We start from the raw sequence: 25,795 nt of genomic DNA on the forward strand, positions 1-25,795 counted from the left end.
TGCCCCAGTGATTCTTTTCTACCACAGGGGCATGTCCCTATTTGCCTCATTTGGGTTACACTTACAGTGACTGTTAGAGACTGTGCTCACCACTGTGTGCTACTGTTACCCACAATTCAATATAACTTACAGACAGTAGTAACTAGTTGAAAATGAAATTGGTGACGATGTCTGTGTGATGGTAATACTGTATCTTAAAGGAATATATTTGTTTGAATGGAAACATTTAGCAGGTTCCTAAACATATCTGTGCAATGAGAAATGGATTATAAAAAAAACAACTTGCCTACTTTTTGAAAAAGTACCCTGAGATGACATATTTCTATTGCAAATATCAACCCAAAAAAGACACCAGAAACAGAAAACATTTTAACATTTTTATTATTAAAATATTCACCTACAAAAATGGCCTATAAACACTATTTACAGAATAGCGAGCAGTGATGCCTGCTAAGACACAAAGAAAGATATTTTACACAGAAAACACTGTGTACCATTGTCAGAGGAAGAGATGAATTTATGGGGTGGGGTGAAAATATTAATTTCCCATTTTCTTTATAAGGAGATCATGGTGATTGTCAAAGGGATAAAAGATCGGGACTTGGAACAATCTACAGTTATTTCCCTGAGGGACAAACCTGCAGCTGAATCACAAATAAAAACCTCTCCTAATGTGTCAGCGTGGACATGGAAATGAGGTATATAAGGTCTCTGATGCAGTGCAATGGACTGCTTATCGTTAATATTTTTGTTTGTATGTGTTTTTATTACAAATCAGTCATCAAACATCGTAAATGATAAATGATTTGGGACATTTTTCATTTGATTGATTGAAGTCCTTTCATAGAGCATGGAGCTACAAACACAGCTCCCAGAAATAAACTACATGTAACCTTATTTTCAGTTGTGTGATGATCTGTTTCTGTAATGTTACAGTGCGTTGTGACAGGGTTTCTCAGCACAAAATGACCATAATTAGTTACTTCAAGTACATTATAAACACCAAAATTGAAGTTAGGAGGTTTTTTCACATGACAGCGACGACAGTCCTTTAATCAGTTTCCAAGTGCTCTAGAAAAAAGAAGAAGAAGAAGAAATTACTCAGTTTTAGGATAATTGTTGAAAATCTTGTGATCCACTACAGTAACAACCTAAATAAATGGTTAGAATCAGTTAAGTGTGATGAGGAAACATTTTACTACAAAAATTAACTGTGTTAATTGACTGTGTTAAAGAAAACAAACCTTTATTGTTCTTTGTTTGTTCTTCTGACTGTTAAGAAAGTTAATATCAGTGTGTGAGAAGAATTGCATTGGTTTATTTGCTAAAAAAACCCCCAAAAAACCCGTGATCTTTGTCCAGACAACTTTATGAACTTACTCTGACTTTTCTTGGGAAGCGGCAGTTCACAAACCTCTCGATAACAAACATCCTGTTGCACTCTATATGTCCTTTTGTACCTGTAAAGAATAAAACATCCTCATCTGTTTGAGCCATTAGGTTATAAGTCACGATCAGTATCAGCATGCAAAGCTTGATAAGACTTACAGATAATGGTACACTCCACCCTCCCAGACAGGCACGCTTTTTGTTTCGGATAAGAGACGGGTACATGGATGTGGCACTCGCTGGCACACTGCAAAGAGCAGTCACACAACATGCAGTATGAATGTTTTAAGTATCGTCAGCAAGGAAAAGTCTGCTGGATGGTTTAGGAGTCACGTGGGATGGAACTGGGCTCTTGTCTCTGGCTGATGGATGGTTTTAGGAAAGGAATGTTTAAACAATCTGACGCTGGATGTTTAGGTGAAGAAAAGGACTCGAGAGGAACAAGGGTATGTCCAGTGTCCTCTCATGTATATGCAGCTTCATCAACATCTAGTTATTAGTGAAAGTGCTGTGTTTCACTGTGCTTTTCAGTGTTTTACTGAGTTTGGGAGGAGGGGGGGTGGGGGTGGTGGGGTTGGGTTTTAGGCTGAATGCCATAGAATGTATTCCCTAGTGAATGTGACTGTTGCTGCACAGCAATCACAATGTTGTCCTGCAAACTTCTTTTAATTATTCCTCAGGGCCTTTTATGATTAAGCTATTCCTGAAAACTTGATATTTAAAGACACTTGTGTTACACATCTCCTATAATTTTAATTCCAACAAGACATTAAATTCAAAGTCAAATTGTGTATTATTCTTTGTAGATGGGTGTTACACCTTTTTAAGTTAGGACCCTTATTAAGTTTTAAAAACAACTCTATACACCTCCATTGTATTGTATTGTGTATACAGTGCAAACTCCACGGATATTTCAAAATGCTCAGTATTGCAGACTGATCCACTATATATAAGCATATTATGATGACATACATAAAGTTAAATGGCTTGATGCACTCACTCACATTGCATCCATAACACAGCCAGCCTCAAAATGTTTTCATATGATTATAAAGTCATCCAAAAATCATTTCAATTGGCATCAATGCACAAAGCAATAACTGTTTTTCTAATTTGTCTGATAATATATTAATTTTGTTGTTGTTTTTCATACGGACTGGGAGGTCTATAACTGTTTGAAAATATCTTTCCTTTATGGAAATTGCTTGCTGCAGCAGATATATCACCACTACAGTGAGACTCAGAGAGGGTGTAATAATAGTTGGTTAGGTTGTTTTACATGAGATGCTGGATGACCTGTTTACTGAACTGAGAAAAACATGATGATCTAATATCATCTATAATGATCTATATGAATACATTCTTGCTGGCCAAGAAGAAATTATGTTTTAGTAATGCTTCTAATTTAAGGATGTGTCCATGCACTCATATTAATAGCATATAATCAATTACTTTGATAATGTAAACATGTGCTTCCATGTTCATTAACTTCAATAAAGCACTGTAGACTGTAGATAATGCATTCCTTCTCGCTGTCCTCCATAGGATTCAGTAGTTTTTCCCATTTCAGCCTGTCATTACAAGAGCTTGAGTCACAACTGTTGAGGGATTTGACTGTGAATTCATTTTATGACCTCATGAGCTATTTTAACTTTGCTACTTTTAAAGTAAATATCATTTTCAAGTGGAAAAACTTACAACAAACAAAGACATTGTCTGATACAATATTGCTGCCTCATACAGAATGCAGGATGTTCTTTAATATGCGCCCCAGAACATTAAAAAGAAACACTGAGTTATAAATGTGACACTGGGCCCCTGAAAAAAAAGGAAGGAGAGTGGTGCAGTGCAAATAATATGGTGCTTTGTGCCTTCAGTGTCACTGTATTCATGTCGTACATTCATGCCCTGAAGCCTATAAGTTAAACAAGTCCATTCATAAATGTCAAAGGGGTCAACTGTCAGTGGAGCATGTTTCCTGCTTTCAAGAAACCAGGGGGTCTATACATAGCTCAGTGCTCTCGCTCTGTCAGGTTACATTACGAAAAGCAAATCTAACATATAGATTGTAGCATAAATTCACACCCTGAGATGCTAAAGTTACATTGAGAGAAAGCAATGTTAAAACCCTCGGGAACACACAAACAGGAGTGCTAATCCTGCGCTGACATGACGTCCAGCTGCCAATCTTTCACCAAAATCTCTTTGGAGAAGCAGGGAAACACTGAGTGGGCATGAATGCTGCCATTCAATTTATGGCTTTTAAAAAGGTTTTCACTTGACATCAAGCATTAAATTATCCATCCATTTTCTATACCATTTATGCTATTCCAGTATGTATTTTAGGATTTACTAATTACCCACATGTCTTTGGACTCTGGGAGAAATGCCTCATAGAGTTGGAGAGAACATGCAAACTCCACATGAAAACAAAGGAACTTCTTTCTGAGAGGAGACAATGCTAATCACTGAGCCATTGTGCCATCAAACATTAAAATTTCTATCATAGGATTGGGCCATTGATAAAATACTAAGGACAGTATCAGTGGTGTTCTAATGGCCATGTGGATCTGTTGGTCGGTCCACCACTCTGCTCCAGACTAAAATATCTGAGCATTTATTGGATGGATTGCTATGAAATTTTGTATAGACATTCATGGTTTCCAGACAGTGAAACTTAATGATCCCCTGACTCTTCCCCTAGCGCCACCATGAGGTTGACAAATGAGGTTTTGAGTGAAATATACAACAATTGGGTGAATTATGAAATTTTGTGCACATATTCATGTTCCCCTCAGGATAAATCTAAGTGATTTGTCCAATAATTCGGTTTATGACCAAATACCAGCAAAACTATAGGAATACCCATCAGCCTGTACTTTGTTTTCAGTGCTAATTAGCAGTTGCTAGCATGCTAACACACTGATCTCAGATGGTGAACATTGTACTTGCTACACATCAGCATGTCAGCATTGTCATTGTAAGCATGTTAGCAAGCTGATGTTAGCATTTACTTTAAAGACAAAGCTTCTACCATTGCTATAGACTCTTGTTAAGACACACAAGGCTTTATTGTTAACATTTACATGCGCAGGGCTGCCAAGTTTTGACTTCAGTTTGGAGTGAGATTTGTTCCGGATTTTTTTTTGCATGTTTGATATACACTCCACATATTACACATATTTTTCTTCAAAATATAGGATAAGAAAGATTTATGTCCTCCCCCAGGAAAAAATTGTAATTTAAAACAAATTTCTACACCACCTAACCTCTTGGATTCAGTCAAGAAACAGCCATCTGCACTAGTCTAGATAAGTTAGATTGATGGTGCTATGAAAATCAAGAATGCATCAAGAAAAGTGTATAATTGGGTGGATCAGGACAGGAAATGATTATTAGAAGTATGTCTATTTCATATTTGAAATTATATTGATAAAGCATTATGTAGCCTAAAATGGTAGCAAGTTACCTAAAAACCTGTTAGCCTGTTGGGAATCAAGAGAAAGTTTCAGAGTGACAGAGACACAGAGCGTCCTCGTAACCATAGTAACTCACTCTCACTCCTGCTTGTGTGTGCACGGCGTGAGAGGAGAGGGAGAGACACTGCTGCTGCCAGAAGAGCTGCTGACTGAGATTACTCTGACCAGCATGCATGAGAATACATCACAATATAATAGATTTATGTATATTTCTTGCTTTCCTGCACGGTACTGCTGTTGCGCTGTGCTGCTCTGTCTTGTCTGTCCGTGTGCTGTCAGTGTCTTCTTTTCATGCCGTGACGTTATCACTTATGAATTTGTTTTTCACTGCATGAGAAAATGGATGTGTGGCGTGAGAACGTGTGATAAGTGTCAACTGCGTGAGTCTCACGGTCAATGTGTGAGAGTTGGCAGCCCTTCATGCGTGTACCCCGCCTCTCACTCAATACCAGATGGGATAAGCCCTAGCGCTCATGACACTGCTAAGGATGAGCAGGTATAAATAGTGGACAGATGGATTTACATGGATGTTACTGACTTCACTTGTAGAGCTGGCGTTTTAGACAAAAATCTCCCAAGAGAAACCTTGTGTTTAAAATCCTCCTTCACACATTCTAAAAACATCAACAGGATGCATGACTATCAAGTATATTTGTTCAAAAAGCAGCCCATTTTCACTGAGGCCTCCCTGTGTGTATGTGTATGTGTGGATAGGAGGCACATTAACTTACCCAGTTCACACTGTCTGCCTTTGAACCCCACTGCGCAGTCGCAGACGAAGGAGTTGCCTCCGTTCACACATGTACCCCCGTTCTGGCAGGGCAGACTGCGGCAGTCCTGGGGCAACTCTGAAAGACAACAGCTGCCATCAACATCCACAGTACAGAGTGAGTCTGGGTCTCAGGTTTCAGGCCCACAACTCCACATTATCTACAGCTGATATCATGTGTTGATAGCCTCTAGCTCTTTCACTTCCCCTTGTTATACCACTCTGCTTTCCTGAATGTTATGTCTTTTTCTTTCAAGGTTTGTATCTTCAATGCAAAACACCTACCAGGCTTCGTTCTTAAACCTTCCTCTTGAATCTCTAGTGCGAGGCTGATTTTGTTTGTTGTCTCTTCCATCCTCTCTAATCTAATTGGTGGCTCAGGTTCTGCAAGGCAAAACATTTCCTCTCATAAATCAGCATAAAAATACAAAATGAATGACAGACGGCAGGGTGACTCCAGCGAAACTGGGATGTGGTACTAAACAAGAAAAGGTTTTGTGCACGTTCTTCAGCCTGAAACAATGAAACACAACATTACTGATATGACAGTATGATTAAAATCACATCACATGACATCATGGGCGTAATGGGCAGAACAATCCTACAGAAAGGAAGCTTACTCTCTAGAGGGCAAGATAACATCTGCAAAACTGTTTTTCTGTTTAGGCTATAGGCTATAAACCTCTGCACTGGAATGCATTATGTTACAGCAATACAGTACAAAAAAAGATAATATAAAAATTAAAAGACTTGTCTCGCTTTATCAACAGCTGCTAGATAAAGTGGACAACGTGTGTCAGATAAAGTTGGTCTGTTTGTGCGATGGCAGAGTCCAGTTTACATTAGAAGACCCCCTATATTTCATCTAGACAGGCTATGGTTAGGACCACATGCTTCCAGGACCATGGCCTAAGTTATTCCATCTGCATTAAGGTAAGCAATTAAGCAAAAAAGATGTTTGGACATCTTGAGCAAATCAGGACTGTTTCAATGTGTTGGTGTAGCATGTTAGTTTAATAGATGTCAGAGTAATACAATATCATCCTGCTGAATTCATCTGACCTTAGAAGCAGAATAAATTGCTTTATTAGGTAGTTATGTTAAATAATAACATGCCAGTGTTACATTTCGAGATGAAACAGTTATTATGTTATACTGTCTCGGCACTAAATGTTTATCACATGGTTGTTTCCACTTGTACTTACTAGTACGATGTCGAATGACTTTTCTTGGCAAGTGAGTGAACTTAGCTGTTATCTTTCCCCTCCTGTCAATTAGTTCTGTGTATCTGCAACATAGAAAACATTGCTATCTGCTTAGCATCAACAAACTCCTATTACTGTATGTTTTTTATGACTGCTTAATAATCGTCAAGCTCCTACTAGTACCTGGGCAGTTCCTCTGAATTCTCTGTTTCTGCTGTACCTCCCAGGTCCTGAGATGTCTGAGACGGAGTAGGAATGCGTCTGACCTGACTCCCCTGTCCCGTCACTGTTGGCCTCTCTCTTCTCGCTGATCTGGCCTCCATTGGCACTGGGTCAAAGGAAATGTATTAAGAATGTGTTTTAAAAATAGTATTTTTTTTGTGTCCCCCAAAATTCTACCTTAATATGCTTGTTTTGTGTTCCACCTTAAGGAACACAGACACTCACAGGTACTAAAGGCCAAGTGTTGAGGCGTGCTGTGGATCTGTTCCTTCCCTGCGTTCTTGACAGATGTGAGAGCCACATAGTAGTGCTGTCCTGGCGTCAGTTCACGGAGGGTGTATGATCCTAATTTCCCGTTGGGCAGGAAGCGACTCCTGGTATTCAGCCCTCGGGTCACGTTGACCACAAAGCCATCTGGGATGTTTCTAGGGTGGCGGCTCCAGGTGATCAGTGCTGAGTTAGTGGTCACATGTGACAGAGATAGGTTCTGCGGGGGAAGAGGCCCTGGGGGAAACACATGTAGATTCTCACAGATTGTTGCATGAGTAGCATAGAGATATTATTTCTGCTTTGATTTGATTTGCCTTAAATTGGAGCTGTCTCAGAATAAAGCATTTCTTTCCTAACTTTATCTGCATAGATTCTTTAAACATTATGTCATATTGTTGTGCTATGGCCTAAAATATCTTTGTTGGCTGGACTTGAATGCTGCCAATTCACTAGATCTCCAATCACAGGACTGCCTCATCTGAACAAAAACTACTAACAAAAAAACAAAAACTTAATATAGAAAAACCTGAACTATTGCATTGACAATATATTTTTTTGTTGGTTAGTTGGAGACTTTATTGTTCATGCTGCGAAAAATTGTCTTTGGCTTCACCACATAGTGTTAAAAACAATACAGGACAATGATGAGGACGACCAGCAGAGACACAGTATCAACAAACAACATGATTTAAAATACATAAATACAGTACAAATAAAAATAAAGTGTGATAAAATACAATTTTGGATTTTTGTGAAATTTGAAGTAGGCTATACATTGAGGATCCTAACTGCAGATGCCAAGAATGACTTCCTGTAAACATTTTTGTGCTCTTATTTGTCTGTAGCACCTTATCGAGGGCTATGAAACTCAAACTGAGGAAGCTTTACTCTTTATATTTAATTCATATTTCTTAGTTGCACATTTACAATTCTCTGCTATTTCAATATATTGCTAATATTCAGATTTCAATACCACATGACCACATTGAAGAATAACTTTCCACTCTTTTTTTTTCGTTTACTCATATACACATCAACTATAAATGCTTTGTATTTGGGTTACAATTGTTTCTAAATGTATCAATGACACATGCAAGGTATTTTTAATGTACTTACAACTACATTTAAATGTGTTGGTATTCAGCCTTTCATGGATTGTTACTCCAACTAAAACTTTAAGGTTTTAAGTAAAATCTCAGTTGACTAGAAGCCACTAAACTGTGTTAATTGAATAAACAGTCAAAAGTTAAAGTTAATTCTTTACATCAAATACATACAAATTCAATGGTGATGTCCAGAGAAGATTTTTGAAGATAACTAATATGATCATATGTTAAAAGAAATGTTAATATACTAGCATCTAAATGGGCATCCACGGTTAGTATTGTTGCAGGCTCTCAAACGTTATACATACAGTTGAAGTGACCGTTGAATAGTGCAACCTACTTGTCCAGAACTGCAGCGGTCCAGCTGAGTGGCTTGTAGAGGGAAACTCGTCAGGTCTGATTCCACTCTGAGTCAAAACATCCACTGTGTACATATGAGCTGGAAGTAAAGAACTGGGGAGCAGAAAGAGGAACACGAAAATTTCACAACAGTAAACAGAGCACGACACCTGACCTCATCATCCTTATATAATGTTTGGAGCCTTGTAAGAGTGATGAAATACTGTCCTCTGGTGGTTGAAAGGTATACTACCCAAAGCACTTCAACAGCACCATTCAGTGGACACAAAGGATGCTGCATGTCTGTAAATGTAAATTCTGGGTTATCTTTTTTAGTCTTTTGTAGCAAAGTGCAGAACCTGACCTGAAGGTGTACTCGGTGGTGCTCGTGTTGAGCACGGCGGTTTGAGCCTCGCTCCCATCTGAAGGCAAAAGAGACACGTGTACCCGGCTGACTGCTGCGTGGCGAGCTGCCTGAACCAACCAACGCAGCCAAACCTGAGAGGAAGACACATTCACCACCTGCAGCTGCTCCACCCGCCGTGGTCCTAGCACAGAAACACGCACTTACATGGAAATTCACACAAGCATGCATTCAAACTCATGAGGTAGAAAAACTTCTCCAGGAGCCTTCTACTCCTGCATTAAAGAGCATGCTCACTGGTGCGTATAAGTGCGGTGGCAGGCTGGCTCATGTCGTTGCTTTTGATGGAGATGGTGGAGATGTTGTACAGCTGACCGGGCACCAGGCCTCGCATGACATGGGTGGACTGCTGCCTGTCCAGGTAGTCGGTTTTGCGATTGGTCCGGCCCAGGGGAGCATAGGTGACAGCAAATCCGCTGACCAGGCTTTGGGAGGGCTCCGGCTCATCCCAGCGCAGCTCCACCTCGTTCTCCTCCACACGGAGCACGTGGAGACCGGAGGGAGGCAACAGGTCTGGGAACAGTGGCAACCTCACATGTCTAATCCATACATTGAATAATTAAAAAGTTGTCTTTGCAATACAGAGGATGAGCTACAGAATATGGGATGACAAATGACTGATTGAGCAGGACACTGATGACTCTGACTGACCTTTCTCGCAGTCTTTGCCTGTGTGTCCTACTTTGCAATCACAGTTGTAGTTCCCTCTCCTGTCACTCCTGCAGACGCCTCGGTTTCCACAAGGTTTCAGTACACATGGGTCCTCCACTTGGGGGCGACAAAGACAAGCACTTGCTACAATATGGTTCATGTGTTCACTTTGGAAAGGTTCTGTGAATTGGCTCACAGCATCAGCGAGACTGAGCTGCGAGGAAGTGCAAAGCCACTTACACATCTGGCACTGGTCACCGAAGAAGCCGTCTTTGCACACACACAGATAATTCCGTCTGTAACTCCGGCACACACCTCCATTAAGGCAGGGGTTGGATTCACACCCGTCCTGCTCTGCACACACACATTTACAAACACAAATGTAGAATTCTTTTGTAGATCTGTATAATATGTACAGTATGTTATCATTTATAAGTTATTTAAAATAATGCAACACCTTGAACCAACACGGCACTTATTTCACAGCTCTGGCCTTTGAAGCCTTGTGGACAATGACACAAGTAGGAGCCAGGCTGGTTCTCACACGTTCCCCCATTCTTGCAGGGCTCCGACAGGCATTCATTTATGTCTTGAGGGAGAAGAAATGCAGATATACACATGTGCAGTATGTGGATTTACTAAAAGGTATTTCTGCATTTAATATTAGAAGCATTTGATCAGGCATGATTTGCTGTACCTGTCTGACAATGGTTTCCACTGAAGCCATCGCTACACTCACACAGGTAGGATGCTAACTGGTCTCGACATGTACCCCCATTGAGACAAGGCTGTGATAGGCACTCATTGATCTCTGTAATGACGGATAACAAAGGAATCAACATCAACCGCACTCTAATCTTAATTAAAAAGTGGTTTTGGGGGTCATTAGAAGTTGTTTGTGCTCTGAGTGTGTGTCCATGTGTTGGTGTATGTAACAGACCCTCACAGATGGGTGGCTGGCTCCAGTCCCCCTGAATACCACAGATGCTCTGGGTGGCTCTGGGCACAGACGTGAAGCCTGAGTGACATATGTACGCAGCAACGGAGCCCGGTGTTGTAGAGGAGAACTTAACCTCGGCATGCTTCACTTGTGGAGGCGGCCCACAGCCCAGCTCTGAAATATGATGTTGATAATGTCAGCATGGCCACATGGTAACAAGAGATCACAAACCCTGTAGCTCATCCAGGAGAGACTAACGGTAACAGAGGTGTTTGTTTTCCATCCGGACTTTCTGTTTTCGTCCTCCTAAAATTACATCCAGCGTGCCATTGAGAACAGTGTTCAGACATGAAACATCAGGTCTTACTTTATATAGCTTATTTCCGCTCTATATCTGTAAATGTGTGCCTCTAGTGCAGCAACACTGCTAAGATTATCTTCAGATGGAAAGCCAGTACCTCTACCCTTAACAGCTCACGTTATCCCCTGTTTGTGCAATCTATTACTCATACAGCATCGGAAAGAGACTTGGACATGCTTGGTCTGCTTACCTGCGGAGGTATGCGTTGAGCTCCTGCTTATTTCACAGTGCCTGCCACTGAAGGCTTCAGTGCATTCACATTTGTACTTTCCTATGTAGTGAAAACATGTTCCCCCATTTAGACAAGGGCTGGAGGCACAAGGGTCTGGCTTCCCTGGAAGAAAACATCCACACTGAGAGTTATTTTTCAGATTGTATTGTATGTTTCTGCACATGTAATCTGATGTTAATTTGTAAGAGAAAGTTCAAGCATGGAGGGGAGAATCTTTCTAGTAGTAGGTGGAGTAGGTACTCACCCACTTCGCAGTGTTTTCCGGTGAATCTGTACGGACACACACATCGGTAGCTCCCTGCCTCTTCCTTACAGGAGCCTCCGTTGCGGCAGGGAGCGGAGGCACAGGTATTGAGTCTAACTGGAAAGAGACAGGGAGCAGGGAATCCTTGAAGTGTAGACCACTCGAGGTTTTAACCACGCAAAATAAATCTGTTCCAGTACATTGCCATTCAAGTCATAATTCAGGAAAATAGCTCGTAACTCAGTCGTAAGTACAAATTATCATAAGCCTCTCAGCATTGTAATATTTCAAGCAGCATTACGAGTAATGGCACGTCTCCTGGTGCATTAAAGCTGTAGTTGGGTTTGAGTAATAACCCACAAGTCTGAGGGATGTTTTGATAATGACACTGCATGAGTTCATGTGCAAGCATTCCTTTTAGCTTTGTATCAATTATGCTACCTTTCTCACAGTGCTTCCCCCAGTATCCGTATTTGCATTCGCAGGTGTAGCCTCCATCCCGCTCGTAGCAGTAGCCCCCATTCAGACACGGAGAGGAGTCGCAGACCGATTGGGGCTGTACTGAAAAACACACACCGAGACTTGACTGTGTTCCATTGAACTGGGTAAACCGCCTACATTTTATTCAAGCACGTGGGCTCAGTCCAACCTTTAAAAATCACAGATTATTTGTCATTTTATGATTGGTTCAAATGTAAAATCTTCCAACCGCATTCAGCAAAAACATAAATCACTCTTAAATTTCTCTCCACTTCATAAATGTAAACTGCAAATGTGACCATTGCTTTTAAAATAGAGAGTGACACTTGTCGAGACCAGTGTGTATAAAAATATGTTTGTCGCTATAGTAACCAGCTGTTCATGCAGTGACACATAGCTGCAAAGTGCCCTGCTGTTGGGGTTGGTGCCGCAGGCTCTTACCATAAGGGTAGAAGTCTTTATTTTCTTGCTCTGCTCCACCAGTCTGACATGTACATAGGTAGGTTCCTCCATACTCCAAACACGGACCTCCATCAGGGCACGGCCTGCTGTTACTGCATGGTGTCTGGGTTACTTCTGAGAGGAATGTGAAAGACATGTTCACAAATTTTGGAGCAATGGCTTTTGATGGAGAATTAGTGGTCTTCCAGTGACATCAAAAGGTCTTGTGAGACAACTGATAAGGTGAGTAGGATTGTGTGTATGCGATATCATACCTACCAAACTGACAGTAGAGCCCTGTGTAGCCTGTGGGGCATTCACAAGTCCCATTGATGTCCACACAGACACCCCCATTTTGGCAAAGACATTCCTCTGCAGACACAAGGAGAGAGAGAGTAAAAAGTGTGTGTGTGTGTGTGTGTGTGTGTGTGTGTGTGTGTGTGTGTGTGTGTGTGTGTGAGAGAGACAGAGAGAGAGAGAGAGAGAGAGAGGCTCTAAGCTGGAAAGTTTGCTCGAGTTACTTGAAAGCAAGTACTTAGATTCTGTTAAGTTTTCAGTATTGGCCTCAGTGTAAACATAGGCAGAGGGTATAAATGGTCAACATGTGTACCATATGCTGAGTGTCTTTCATCTGCTATACTGTAAACTATGTATTGATTCACTGTCATTTCTCTTTCCCTAATCTTTTCCAACAAAGTTCACAGGACCAGACGATTACCAGTCAGCACGCTGCACATCTGCTCCATACAAATTGTAAGAATGTTTTTATTTTCCTCTCCTGCCTAATTGCAGCAGTGGATCAAAGGAAGTGGCCATATCGCAGCTAAACGGCTCCCCTTTGAAGTCCCAGGAGCTCGGTGGAGGGTATTATTTTTCCGATGATATGCAGCATATTTTGTGACCAAAATGTATGGCCCCGAGGGCAATTAATGGATTGTTAATTTGCAAGAGCCACTTTCATTGGCCACCTGTGCGGCCCGGGCCCTTTGATCTGAGAGCCCTGATTAGGCACTTCTGAGTCCCGCTCACTTTCTCTTCCTTGGAGGATCATGCTCCTTTTTCCACTGTGCCTTCCAAGTGAGCCAGGCAGGAAAGTATTTGGGAGATTTAAGAGAGCCTATATAAGCACTGATAGTTATTTCAGCTCAAGGGTGAGAAGTAGCATGCATTTGCAATAGCTCAAATACTATTAAAGAGCTTTTGGTGGGGGGGGAGAGAAAAAAGAAAAAACCTTGCAGCAACTGCTATCAGAGAGTGACGGTAACCTCTCATGGGAGACTGAATTAGCTTTAAAGGGCAGACTAGTTATTCCCTAAATCAAAAAGAATATGATACAGACATTAAAGATAATACAAAATGACTTAATATGCATTCATGAAAGGAAGGTGAGGATAATGGCATTTTATATATTTTGTGTTCAAATTGCCCTATGGTTATGCAAGCAGCAGCTGTGCTTAAAACTATAGTGTGGTGCAATGGCCAACTTCCAGAGAAGCAAGTAGCGGTGTGGAAGCATGCATATTTCAACAGCTCTGTCTGAAGAAATGACCTGAATACCAAAGACTAGCTTTGACTCATAAAGAGGCCTTCTTAAGTCTAGACAAAGCACTTCCTCTTGTTGGTAAACTAATAAAATGCGCTATAAAACAATTATTCACAACATCAAGCGACTGGCGTTCCCAGGTTCCCGTAGTAAACTGGGCGAGGCCGTGTCAGTTTTGATAATTACAATAATCCATCATCACAGCAGCCTCTTCCAGGGCAGCGCTCCAAATTCCTGTGGGATAGCACAGCTCCTCTTCAAATACCCGAGTCTGCTGCTCTCTACCTGCCCAGCTGCCTGCAGTAAGCCTCAGCCAGCCAAGTGTACAATACCTTCACACTTGTCGCCATAGTATCCTGGAGCGCATGTACAGTTGTAGATTCCAGAGCTGCTGTATTCACAAATCTGCTGCTTCTTGCAATCTTCCTCTTCACACGAGGCTGCAGATGGAAAAGAATGACAGGCTGCGTTGTAAGAACCAAATTGCCTTGAAAAATTTTTGGCAAAGCTTTAGTTGTAGTTGTATTTGTTTTTACCTGTTTGGTTTTCTGCCTCAGTTGAATTGACCTGAAGCAGCTCTGAGAGAGGAAGATAAGAATGAGGCTCAAAGGCTTGGTTCACCCAAATTACAACATTTCCTCACTTACTACTGGAGTTATCTAGCAATGCAGATAGGTCTTGGTTTTATTTGTCCAGGTTATTCCAGGATGCCCATGAATGTATCCCAGACACATGCTGGTACCCCAACACAATGGAGGTGAATGGTATTTAGTTTACAGTAGGTGCTGACAGCATTGAAAAATTACACTTAAAAATTCCAAAACAAAGTGTCTTTCCAGGAAAATTGTGCCCGTTTTCTAATCCACACAGCTGACTAACAGTTTATGTTACTGCTACTACTTTCTACCAAAGAAATAGTCCCCATGAAAACTGTGTTGTGGTGTAGCAGAAATCACAGAGATGGAAATTTCAAAACCTGGGCAAATAAACTCAAAACTATCTGCATGACTAAATACTACTAACTTGAGGCATGAGAGAAATATGTGAAATGTAAGAAATATATGATAAGTATATGATAAAATTGCGATTAGGTTATAACAAATGCATCATCATCTTAGTGTTATCAATGCCAATATGTAAGAAGAAGTTGAAGTTCAGAAGTGCCAAAGATATTTTTGCTGTAATTCAGAAACATTTTTTTGCCATTACATAGTTTGACAGAGAGCAGTGGCTGTTTGTTTTTCAACCACTCCATACATATTTAGTCAAAATTCTTTCATTTACAGTAAGGGCTTCTTATCAAAAATGTTGACTGATGTTAGGAATCACATCAATATACTGGTGTCAAATTCTGTGACCTTATTAGGAATTTCAGCAATATTGCCGCTGGAAATGTTTTTTTTTATCATATTTTTATACATACTTTCATCACATACTTGATACTTTGATAGCTGTTATAAAAGATGGTGCTTCAATAGAATTTAGATAAATTTTCATAGCTGCACAAAGGGTCATTGGACAGACATAGCACTACAGTTTCTGCAATCACAGTTATCAAAATGTGTGACCCTCTCTGTATTAAGGGTTTTATTTTTCTTTGTGGTTGTCAAAATTTGTGACCCTGTTAAATACTGTGGGTACCATTTTCGGCAAGACCTGCTATCAAAATAATATATGTGATAAAGTATGATAAAAATATTTTTTTTGCACAGAATTTGGTGCAACACTGAGGAAGCAACAGATCTTTCAACCAAAATACCAGCTCACTTAAAGCAAACACTTTCCCTTTGTGCGAGTCCCAGCTGGAAAATCATTATTTTAGAGGAACAAAAGTAGAACCTACAGGCTATGTAAACATTGTCTCAAAAACCATTATTCCAAAAACATGCTCCTCTGGCAGATTTCAGGTTGATGAGGTCACCTGTCTCACAGAGCGCTCCGGTGAAAGTAGCAGGACAAATACAGGTGAAGTTCGCCACTTGATTGATGCACTCTCCTCCATTCAGACAGGGCTGTGACTCACATTCGTTTATGTCTGGAGAACACACAAAAGTCACTTAGTCAGAAAGGAGACGTTTATCTTCTGCTGATTCGGTTTCACATTAAGATTGTTCAATCTTTACATGGAAAAGCAAGAAGTTGTTGTTTAAGACACCAAGCTGGATTAAGAGCACTGAACTTCCCTTCTGAAAGCATAGAGTTTCATTGACCAGGTGTCTGGTATTAACAGTAATCCGGTCTCATGTAGAAACAAGGATTCATGAACTGTGCAGGGCCTGATAATTTAATTCCCCATTGGGTTCGGGTTTCATCAACAATCAATCACAAGAGGAGCAAGATTAGTAAAGGTCTTTTTTGAAACCGACCTGACCTCAGTGAACTTTCTCACTGTGGTTCATTGCTCAGTGTGACCCAAGAAAAAAAAAGACCGTTGTTTGCAAATCAATTCAACCATAACCTCAACTTGGACCCATTTGTCGAGGTAGACTGGGAAACTCTTTGGACGAAAACATCTGCCAAAAGACTGAGTTTGATGTAGAAAGCAGCAGAAAATATTTCCTCTGGAGGGAGATGCCTACTTTCCCCCAGGATTGTGAAAAACCCCGCTCACCTGTCTCACACAGGACACCAGTGTAACCCGGTTCACACACACAGGTGAAACTGCCAGAGCCTTGTACACATGACGCGCTGTTGAGGCACGGCCTGTCTTTGCATTCGTCAATGTCTGCAACACACACACACAGAAACACAGAGACACGCTCATGGAATATTTACTCAGCTGATTAATATATCCGCCACACTGCTCCCCTCACTCTGCAAGTATGTGCTGCTGGCTGTGAAAGGTATTAGAAGAGGTTTGATACATCTCCACAGGCTGGACTGTGGGAATAGGCGCAGAAGCTCCAGAGAGGCTGGACCAAGGTATTCTAAAATCCTTGTGTGTGTGTGTGTGTGTGTGTGTGTGTGTGTGTGTGTGTGGAAACTCCTTAATGAGGCAAAAAAAATAATCAGAGTTTTTCCAGGTATTCAGCCTATTTAGTGCATGCAGAGTGTAGGGGAAGAAGAGTGGAATTTATAATGTACAGTAAAAAATTTAAAAAACTTATCAACTGTTTTGGGTTAAGGTTTTGTAATTATCAACAAATTATTTACATTTTTGAGCAATTTCAACATTTCCACATTATTCTAAAAATGATTTATTGCAGCAGATACCAGCTTTGAAGTGTCTATTGTACCTGTTTCACATTGAATCCCAGTGTATCCAGGAGGACACTGACAGGTGAAACTATTAATCCCGTCTTTACAAGTCCCTCCATTCTGGCAAGGATTTGAAGCACACTCATCGACATCTACAGAGAAAGGGGGAAATACAAAGGAGGTAGTATGACTTTTTTAATTAGAAATAAAACATCTGCCCAACTAAGGTCGATCTGAGGAGAATGCGACAGGTTGGCGAGAAGCTGATACAGGTATTAAAGAAATATCCAGGTGTCCCTTTGGCAAGTCAGGTGAAATCTAGTTTTGAGTTAGTTGATATTATTTTTACTGGCGGATGTCAGGTAGATAGGTATTCATTCACAGTGTGCAGTGTCTCAAGGAAAATAGAGCAGGTAGCAGTGTCAACCATAACTCACCGATCTGGCATCGTCGACCAGTGAAGCCAGCCAAGCAGGAGCAGGTGAAAGAGGGGTTTCCTGTAATACAGTCATCGATGCACTGGCCTCCATTCAGACACGGTCGCAGGTGTGGGCACACCGACGCTGTGGAAAGAGGTCAATGTAACAGTAAACCCTGGAAGCAACAGTGTCAAGACAACAAAGAGGAACAGCTCTCTCACCGGAGTTATTGCATCCACCCACTTCCACGTGAGCATTGTCTATACGGAAGACCCATCGGCCTGGGTAGCCCACATTGGTGGTTCCCTCAACGTTCACCACGTCAGCCGTGCGAGAGCCAGGGATGTTGAAATAGCGCTTGCCATCACCAGCATTGAAACCTGCCTGGGAAGAGAGTAACAAGGAGGCAAACATCACAAAGGATCACTAAATTACAGTTCAGACACCCAGGAAAACGGGTTTGTATCCTCACATCAAGCAAATAATACTGCATACTCCAAATTCGACCATAAGCAAATAACCATGTGATCTTACCTGTGCTGCAATCCCTCCCAGCCCAGCCAGGTTTCCTCCACTGCTGGCATGCATGCCTGTGGTCCAAGTGATGTTATTGTACTGGAATATAGTGAAGGAAAGCTCTCCATCTGTAATGAGCACCACTTGGAAAGTATTTACCTGCACAGAGAGGAACAGGCTCGGTTAAACCATTTCCTGATTTCCAGGAAATTTAGTAATAATGCATGTATCTGACAGACTCCTCATATTGATGCTACAGATTCCTAAATCACAGTCAGCCTGGAGACCTAATAGATTTTTCTGGGCCTATTGTTAGGCCTGCCGTCGTTGGTAGCAGGAGAGCGGGAAAGTTAAATGAGAGTTTATACCGGTGTGAGAGAACTGCCTCCAAAGAACGTAACTCGGTGCCATGTAGAGATGAGGACCCACGTTGCGTTGAAGTTGGGGAACTCTGAAAAGTATGTCTTGACATCACTCGAGGCCCTCCTCAGAATAGAAGGATCCAGGCTCTCTCTGTAGAAGACTCTCCCTGCCCGACGGTTGTCCACATCGGCCCAGAATGGTGCCACAACCCTTCTGTCCCTGGCGATTGGAAAAGCCACGGGTGTGAACTGAGACACCTCCCTCAGGAAAGATACAAGGCCATTGTTGTTAACCTGAGGAGGAGAGAGTTGGAGTTACAGTAGAGTATCTGAATAACATTAATCATACAGAGATATATTTTGTTCAACATGTCAGATTGAACCACTGTGACTTGTTTGTCTGATTAGGTGGGGTTAGAGCGGAAGAGCTGAGGCGAAGGTAGGCAAACAGAGGTACTCTGACCTCACGGGGCAAGCAGCAGCATAGAGCAGGAGACGCTCCCATAACGGATGTTTGCACTTCCCATGCAGCAAACAGACGCTACCTTTATTCCGTGAAATGACAGCAGCTGAGAAAACCTGGTTTTGGCTGCTCATGCACCTGCAAAATCATCACACTAGGACGGATGTTCACAGCCTTTCAATCCACAGATGCCTGCCAACAGTAAAGTAACCAAATAAATGAACCCATCATCCGCTTGTCCACATGTCTGCTCTATGAGAAATGCACAGTCAGCACTGCAGTCATGTAGCATGGTGAAATATCAACTTTCTAAAAGATCCAGTGTAAAAGGTCAATGACTGCCATAGAGCTGTAAGTGCTGAATTAGTCAATCAATTGATTTGTCAATTGACAGAAAATTTGATAATCAATTAATTGTATACATTTTTACATTTAGTTGTTGTTCTTGTTCTTGAAGCTGATTTTTTGGCCACTTGAGGGCAGTGGAACAAGCTGTAAACGTAACAGTGATATATTATCACTTCATATGGCGAACTTTGTCAGCAAACAGTTGTCTATTTACACATCCAACAGACACAGAGCAACATTAGCATTTGTTTGGACTCAAATTTATGTCCACCCAACAAATGTAAACCCAGTATTCACTCTCTTTTAAGCTCAGTTTTGGTCTCCACCAATTCCTCGCTCTTTAGCTGCTAAATGCTCCACTATTTTCACCAGCTAACTTTGTCTGTCTGTTGTTTGGTGTTGGAAAGGTAGTGTACAGTGGGTTTAACACAGCTTTTTTGCTGAAAACAGCTGCCTGCTGTGAGTGGAAATAATGTTGATGAGAGTGGTGAGACAGGACCAAAACAGTAAAGTTGCGAGCCATAAAACCAAAACAACAAGCTGAAACACATTAAAAAGCTCTGTAATGTTGAGAGGAATTACAGAGTTGGATGCAAATTTTCTGTGGGTTTGTCACTACGGACAGCATGTTTTATATTATACATAGTCATTTGAGCCATTGTTAATATTGATCAGTGCAACTTTAAGCACAAAAAAAAGATTACAAAATTGCAATAATATAACAGTTTGCATTTGGATTGTAAGCTGAAAGCCACAGAACACAAAGTGTGACAAATGTTCTTGTTTTGCTGGACGGTTCTAGGTTTGATCTAGGATGATCTACATTAGGTTGCAAAAGAGGCACATATTTGTGATAGGAGAGGGATCGGATGTGCATAAATTAGGATGTTTCAAGAAGAGGTGGATGTTATTTAGGGGGAAAAGTTCAGGCAGAGAGAGAAATTGAATGCTTCTGAATGAATGATGAAGAGATGAAGTGACTTGGCTGTAGGTGGTTATTGCTGTGTTCTGAAATTGGTAAATGTTCATTTCAGTGCAGCAGTCTGCATGTATGGACGGAGTCCTTATATCACAAACATGAGATGGTGTCAGACCAACTGTTGCACTAAACTCTGAACATCATACAGAACAAGCCGCTAAACGTGAATGGAGAGGAAAGTTCTCTGGGCTGAAGGGTTGAATCCCCATGAAAGGCCTTCATTCATACACAATTTCTGCATATTATCGGCAAAGGGAGATTCTGCGCACCATGGCACCTATCCTGTTTCCCCTAATCGCTGGCGTGAACTATGCCTTTCTGCATTCAGCCCGAGTGGCATGTGACAGTGACAAAGCAACGTCAGATGGCTTGGCTTTTCTCCCTGCATGTATGAAAACCATAATTTGGAGGACTTTGCTGTAAAAACAGCAGAGGAAGTTTTGTTTGGCACGGCACAGGGGCTCAGTTAATTGCCCGACCACAGTCTTCCCCTCTGCATCAGCGTGATGTGGTGAGAACGTGGCCAATGTGGGGAAAAAGAGGAGCGACTGCAGGGGCAGGGCCCAGAGGTCAGCCAGAGCGCCATCTGATACCGGGAGGAAAACAAGAGAGAGGGCACGGGGCTGTATGAATGGAAGGATGTACATGAATTACAAACCTCCCACACCCACATACCCACTAATGAGAGACCTGTGGTGGCAGCGGTCTGGAAGTCACCCATCTCACAGCAAAATTAGTGTAGGAAATCATGCTGAACACTAAATAGAGTTTATACTCCAATACTGGAATATGTTTTATCACTTAATCCAATCTCTTGTAGCATCTGGAACTGTTTAAACAAGTGTATTTCTTCCTTGTTACGTTTTTTTGGAGAACCATTTTGACATGGAAACGACCTTAGAGGAATTTAAACTGAACTTGGGACCTTTTTCTTTACATCATATCACATATTTTTCTTCTAGTCAGAGATCCACCAAGCTATAACCAGTACAGACAACCAGTGAAGGGTGGTTCTGTATCACACTAACGTGACAGAGTGAATGGGTTCAGAGCTGCCTCGTGTTTTGCCGTAACATGACCAAGGTCAGAATCACAGGGGAGAGAGAGGTGCGATCAGTCAACCTTGTAAGAAGCGTCGCTCTAGCCATATTTCTTTCTCTCACTCTCACTGGTGCCACTTCACTCTGCAACACCCTTGTTATTTTTTGGGAATTCTTTGCCGGATATATCCAGGATTTTGCTTGGGTGGTTTTCTTTAGAGCCAAGCAATTTATGGACTAAAATAAACTTTCATCTGGCAAAAGTCAAGCCAAACCAAACCCCTAAATGAAAAAGGTGCCCATGGATCAACTCAGGAAAACATTAGTTTTCCTTGTCCAAAAAGGAGGTTTCACAGTTACAAGCTTGTCCAATTATTTGACAAGACCCGAGGAAGTGACTACAGTCTGACAGTCTGTGCACTTGGCCTGTAACTTCTTAGCCCCGACTAACCTTTATCTCCAAAAGGTTTAAGCAATAAATCTTGTCTGGAACTGTGTAGAAGGACTTTAATACAACTTCCATGCTGCAAGTTATTGAAAGGGTTTGTTTAATAGATGTGAGTACCCTGTTTAACCAGTTTATATGATAAATAAAAATGTACTAAACTAAAATGTTCTTTTTCATATTACAGATTTTACTGGGGAATTTCAAAATACTTCCATCGGGTAATTTAAAGTTATTAAAGTCAAATTCAAGACAATTTCAACTAAATTAATAAACATAATAACCTAATAAAAATGGGTTAGTGGGAAATTCATTGTAAAGGGCATGAAAGCCAAACTGTGTGGACACAAAGAAACATGCATGAATTACAGCATGGCAAACCAAAACCACAACTTCTAATGACTGTATTGGAATACATTTGAATAAAGTTTGAGGCTGACCTCTTAAAGTAATGGTTTGACATTGTGGGAAATACACTTATTTGCTTTCTTGCCAAGAGATTGGCAGAGAAGATTGATACCGTTCTCTGTCCATTTCATACGGAGCTGCAGCCAGGAGCCAGTTAGCTTAGCATAGCATAAAAAGTGGAAACAAGGAGAAAGAGCTAAGCTGGTTCTGTCCAAAGGAAAAAAAAATTCTCTAAAACTCACTAATTAATATGTTATACTTCACTTGTTACATCTGTACAAATACCGAAACACTCACCCTTACAAAAGTGTAAAAATAACATGTTGAGATTTTATGGTGGCTATGTACCGGAATATTTCTTGGCTGGACGCAATGACTCCTGTAGTCTTGTTGTCACTCTGAGCTACAACAGGCATTTCTGTCCCCACTGGTTGCAGAACTCATTGCAAGATTCAGCAACCTCACATAAAACCCCAACTTGTCATTTTGACACCTTGTTTTTTTACAGATTAGAGAAACATGGTTCCAGTCTTTATGCTGAGATAAGCTAACCACCTCCTGGCTGTCCAGCATCATGTACTGTGAGACTTTAAGACTTTTTCTGACTTTTTTAAGTATGTGCAGATATATCTTGTCCATGGATAAACTGTTTCTAACATCCCTCAATCACATATCTCTCATGACCACACATGCAAGCCCAACACACCCATGCAGAGTACAAAGAATAAAACTTGATGTGCACATCTTTGGGCCATACATAGTGGTGAGTGAAACTGGGTGAATGAAACTGCATAAACTCCAAAGTGTTGAAGCTCTTCAGAAGAGCAGATGAGCACTAGCAGATGTGCAATCTGTAAAGAGTGCAGTAATACTGTAGTACGTCCTTGGCGGGATCCTTTCAAAATGTATTTGAATTTTGCTTACATGTAGGTGATTATTTCCAATCATAGACAAATGCTGTATTATCTTGTACGTTTTACCACTATAAATTACACTCTGTGTTATACCCTGTAAACATATACAACAAGCTCTGGAATCTTTTCACTGTCCATGAGAGTTTATCTATCTACAATAAATGCCTTTGATCATAACCATCTATTCTCACATCTGCTTTTAAACTTGTGTTCTTTCCTCTCTGACCTTGGATGTCCTCCTTCATGTTCTTTACACCGACCATCCGTAAGAGTAGTTAATCTGTGAACTGCATTGTTTGGAAGCCCCTAAGACGCTTTGCAGATACATCTGTGTTCTGTTAAAGTGATTGGTAATTTCTCAGATAAAGCAGCTGGACAGTTCCAGGGGGAAGACCCCTGCCATGTTATCTGAGGCGTGGGAGGAGGGAGTGGGGGACCAAGAGGAGGAGAGATCCCAGCAACATGTGAAAACTCCCAGACACAAACCATAACAGAGGGACAGCCTGGTTACCAGGCGGCAGAAGTGGGACTGGAGCCGGACCAAGTCGGGGGGGACCCATGTTTGAAGAGATTTTCAGAGACTCTGATGGGACATTAGAGACCATGGTGACATGTGCTAACATGGTGGTGGCAGTCGCTAAAACCACAGTTTTACTTGTTAATCACAACAGTTAAAAATACAATGTCTTGGTTCAGAAAGGGACAAAAGGGAGATCTGCTGTGAAGGGGTTTCAGGAAAATGTCTGTGAAGATTCTCAGTCATCCAGGTCCTGGTTATCCAAGGAGGGTTGAATTGAGGGCAACTGGACTTGGTTGAAGTCTTCAAGTATAACTCGTCTTCAAGTATGTTTCAAGAAAACATTGTAGGGTGCGTGTACTGCTAAACAGAATCAGTTATGATAATTAAGTAAGACAGCACCCACAAACCATCTAAAATCAGTTAGCTTCTACAGCTTCCATGTGGTGGTAGCCCAGAGGCTTGGAATGAACTCTTGGGAGAAACTATTCATATGAATTTGCCCCTTATAACAACTGAAATATTACCTGTTCAAAGCAGCTCTCTGGTGGCAGAGATCACCATGTGGCCTGTGTGCTTTAGAGCAGAGGTTTAATGGATTCAGGTGAGGCATTTAAAATGAGCGTGACTGTAATTTCAAGTGCCTGCCACAATCTGTTATGCCTTGCGTGACTACAGAATTACAGTCCAATGAGATGCAGAGTGAGCTTCAGGATATCACATCACATCTAACACGGCACATTTCAGAATGTGGAGTACTCAGATTTTTATCTCTATCAGATGATAATTATATCTGAGATCAACAAGCCAAGCAACCTCTAACATGTCTTATCTTGCCTAATTTGAGTATTGTGTACCTGTATTATTACAGAGGAGATGCACTGGAATTCATTGCAAAACTTTGGTCTGCACTAGTGTGAGCTCAGAAAGACAAAACACTGCACTGTGTCACTGTCTATGCACTGTGTGTAGATGCAAAAGAGTGTCTAAAATTTCCTCATTGGGAGACTGACCTCACCCCGTTGGCGCAGATGCTTAGATTAGAAAGACGACCTTTGACCTTGCCCATTGTTGCCATGGTTCCTCAGCCTCCCCCGCCCATGGTTTGTAGAGGGAGGAGGCAGGAGGGGCTCAGAGCGAGGAGGGGGGATCCGGAGAGCGAACACGGATGCATAACCACAACAGGTGGTGTTGATTTAAGGGAGTTCTGCCTTTCCATGCGCTGGAACCGAACCCAATACATGACAAAGGCAGATCAAAGTGTGTTTCACTGTGGTGCGCGAAAATCCTTGTCAAACCATTCGGCTTCCTCCCATGAGCACTGTTTCTCTCTCTCCGGCGTGCATATTCACCCCCCTCCCTCCCTCCCTCCCTCTCTCCCTCCCTCCACTCTCTCTGAAAAAGAACTGCTCACAGATGCTCCACAGCAACAGTAAGAACACAAACTGTCATTTCCTTTAACAACTCTTTGTTGACTTATTAGAACAGGGCTTACCACTGTTCTGCTAATAGTTTCTCTCTCACTTTCCCTCGGTGCACTTCAGAGCCCTCAGAGTGCGAGGAGAGCAGATGTAAAGTGAAGAGAATGTCATGGATTTTGATTCCACTCGTTGGGGAGAAAATGTGATATTCTACACATGAGGTTACACATCAGAGCTTGTGAGCGCACACAAACATATACAAACTCTCAAAGGACACTGCAATGTAGTATTTGGCTGCATGCCAAATCTCATCTCCCTGAGGCTCTTATATAATCCACACCATGTCAGCTTCGATTGTCAACTGCCAAGTGCATGCACACTCATAAACTCTGACATACAAAGACATAAACACACATACACATCAGTAAAAACACACTGCTCTGTACTCACATAGAGTCCTGTGTGCCTGTCTCCAAAGAAGGGGAAAGCAACAGAGATCTCCACGAGCCCGGAGCCTCCGTCGTCCTGAGCGATGGTCTGGGAGTCCCCCTTGTCCTGGCCAAAGGGGTAGAAGTCCTTCAGGGGCACAGCAGGTTCCACCCCAGGCAGCAGGTCCAGGGAGAGCAGGGTGCAGAAGCAGGGCAGCAGGGCTCGCAGCACCAACACCATG

At 41.7% G+C, this 25,795-nt stretch overlaps 1 protein-coding gene across 5 annotated transcripts; it reads right to left on the bottom strand.

Moving 5' to 3' along the window:
* Positions 1-363: 363 nt before the first annotated feature.
* Positions 364-25,794, bottom strand: sned1 (sushi, nidogen and EGF-like domains 1). 5 transcript variants are annotated; one of them, XM_044362420.1, is made up of 32 exons: positions 25,576-25,794; positions 18,597-18,884; positions 18,247-18,387; positions 17,934-18,096; positions 17,731-17,856; positions 17,332-17,445; positions 16,707-16,820; positions 16,017-16,130; positions 14,632-14,673; positions 14,428-14,535; positions 12,832-12,924; positions 12,553-12,684; positions 12,073-12,192; positions 11,632-11,748; positions 11,346-11,489; positions 10,795-10,968; positions 10,552-10,665; positions 10,312-10,443; positions 10,095-10,208; positions 9,855-9,971; positions 9,441-9,716; positions 9,144-9,327; positions 8,781-8,893; positions 7,290-7,568; positions 7,026-7,170; positions 6,843-6,925; positions 5,923-6,021; positions 5,600-5,716; positions 1,549-1,636; positions 1,381-1,460; positions 1,245-1,272; positions 364-1,071 (listed from the first exon to the last, which is right to left on the bottom strand). In XM_044362420.1, the coding sequence occupies exons 1-31, from the start codon at positions 25,792-25,794 to the stop codon at positions 1,247-1,249; spliced, it is 4,176 nt and encodes a 1,391-aa protein (XP_044218355.1). In that variant the 3' UTR covers positions 364-1,071; positions 1,245-1,246. The 5 variants fall into 5 exon arrangements, with proteins under 5 accessions (XP_044218355.1, XP_044218354.1, XP_044218360.1 ...); XM_044362419.1 differs by having other exon boundaries at positions 12,553-12,687; XM_044362425.1 differs by lacking the exon at positions 1,549-1,636 and having other exon boundaries at positions 12,553-12,687.
* Between the last annotated feature and the right edge of the window lies 1 nt (position 25,795).

Source organism: Thunnus albacares, chromosome 9, assembly GCF_914725855.1.
Source record: "Thunnus albacares chromosome 9, fThuAlb1.1, whole genome shotgun sequence".
Classification (NCBI taxonomy): Eukaryota; Metazoa; Chordata; class Actinopteri; order Scombriformes; family Scombridae; genus Thunnus; species Thunnus albacares.